At 47.7% G+C, this 1438-nt stretch overlaps 1 protein-coding gene across 1 annotated transcript; it reads left to right on the forward strand.

The window, feature by feature from the left end:
* Positions 1-720: 720 nt before the first annotated feature.
* Positions 721-1258, forward strand: LACBIDRAFT_336267 (uncharacterized protein; the record flags this gene model as incomplete). The annotated part of the gene is made up of 3 exons (XM_001891213.1): positions 721-773; positions 927-980; positions 1033-1258. 3 exons carry the CDS (start codon positions 721-723, stop codon positions 1256-1258), a joined length of 333 nt encoding a protein of 110 aa, XP_001891248.1.
* Between the last annotated feature and the right edge of the window lie 180 nt (positions 1259-1438).

A 1438-nucleotide genomic window follows, 5' to 3' on the forward strand; every position in this document is an offset into this window, starting at 1 on the left:
CAGGGGTTTGACCTCTGCCTGCACTTACTTGCTTTCTTCTGCAGCTTAGGGCCCCAGCAGGCATTTCCTGTTTCTTTCAACACTGCACTCGCCTTACCCCATGTGAACGGCACTCCAATTAAAAAATGTATGTCTTTCGGTTTACTGGCTGTATCACGTGCTCAAACCACACTTTGGCATCGACTACTACTATGCGCACACAATTCTAGCACTGAGTACCAATATCCATGCATCCGACTGAGCAAGTTTCAAGGGTCCTCAGGGCCGTTGCATATCACGTGACCGCATGCACACAAGTATTTGACCAGCTCACACCCACTACAAGCAACTCCCTTCCCCCATGAATAAGTTGAACAATTCCCCAAGGGATTCCTCGTTCACACTCCAGTTTGCCTCCCCACACTCCCAAACAAAAAGACCGAGGTTTGGCAGGTGGCGGTTCCCATTCCATGAAAACCATTGTAAGTCAATTACTCTCCCTCCCCAACCATGTACCGATGTGGCACATCTCACTTAGGCTACAAAGACCAATGAAAGGTCAAACAAAAACAAAAACAAAAAGCCAAATCCCTCCGCAAAGGTACGTTGTGTGCATCTACCTACATAACCACTACCTTACTAATAAATTTCAAGCAGACCACCAACAGTGACGCTGACACGCCTTAAGTCCTCAATTGCATCTCAATATCGACTAACAAATCCCATGATGACGTGCAAGCAATGAACCTTGCACAAGCAGAAGCATGGCTGAGGGCAGCAGCTGGCCAAAAAAGGTCAGTTACTCATCTTATTATTTTATCCGTTGTGGAATCAGACTTTAGTCGATTCCTGATTGTCAGACTTTATGTTGACAACATGGCTCAACCAGACTTTAGTCAGTTGGGCAGCGGTGGCCTCGGAAACACAAACTAACCTCATTTAAACAGTGTTGAGGGATCCATCCCTGCTTTGCCTGGCCACACAGACGACATTGTCACTGCGTGAGTTGTTTCTGCTGTAGATTACATTATAACAATCTCATAATAATTTTAGGGTAACTGCGAAGCACGATCAGAAAGGTGATACATCTTCCCCTGTCAGTTCTTTCCCTTCGTCTCCGGCGTTGTCCATGAAGAAGGGATCACATGACACCACCATGGCCTCACCTGAAGAAGAACTCAAGCACAAGTCCACAAGAGAGTACTGCCCTCTGCCAAAACAACCAGAAGTGGACCTCCCACTAAACGCCAACATCACGTCTCCTTTGCCGAGGTCTTAGCAGTGCCCCCCCTATTCCTGCAGGAATCCGGTCATTCCGGTGGAATTCCGGTGGAATCCGGTGGAATGGAATTTAGCAGAAGCCCTGCTAAATTGTTATTCTGGTGTTTTCCATTCCGGTGGATTCCGGATGTACACCGGATGTTCCCCGGAATGGGCAGAATGTGTTCCCCGGAGTGGC

The sequence above is a fragment of the Laccaria bicolor genome, genomic scaffold (genome assembly GCF_000143565.1).
Source record: "Laccaria bicolor S238N-H82 LACBIscaffold_495 genomic scaffold, whole genome shotgun sequence".
In the NCBI taxonomy this organism is placed as follows: domain Eukaryota; kingdom Fungi; phylum Basidiomycota; class Agaricomycetes; order Agaricales; family Hydnangiaceae; genus Laccaria; species Laccaria bicolor.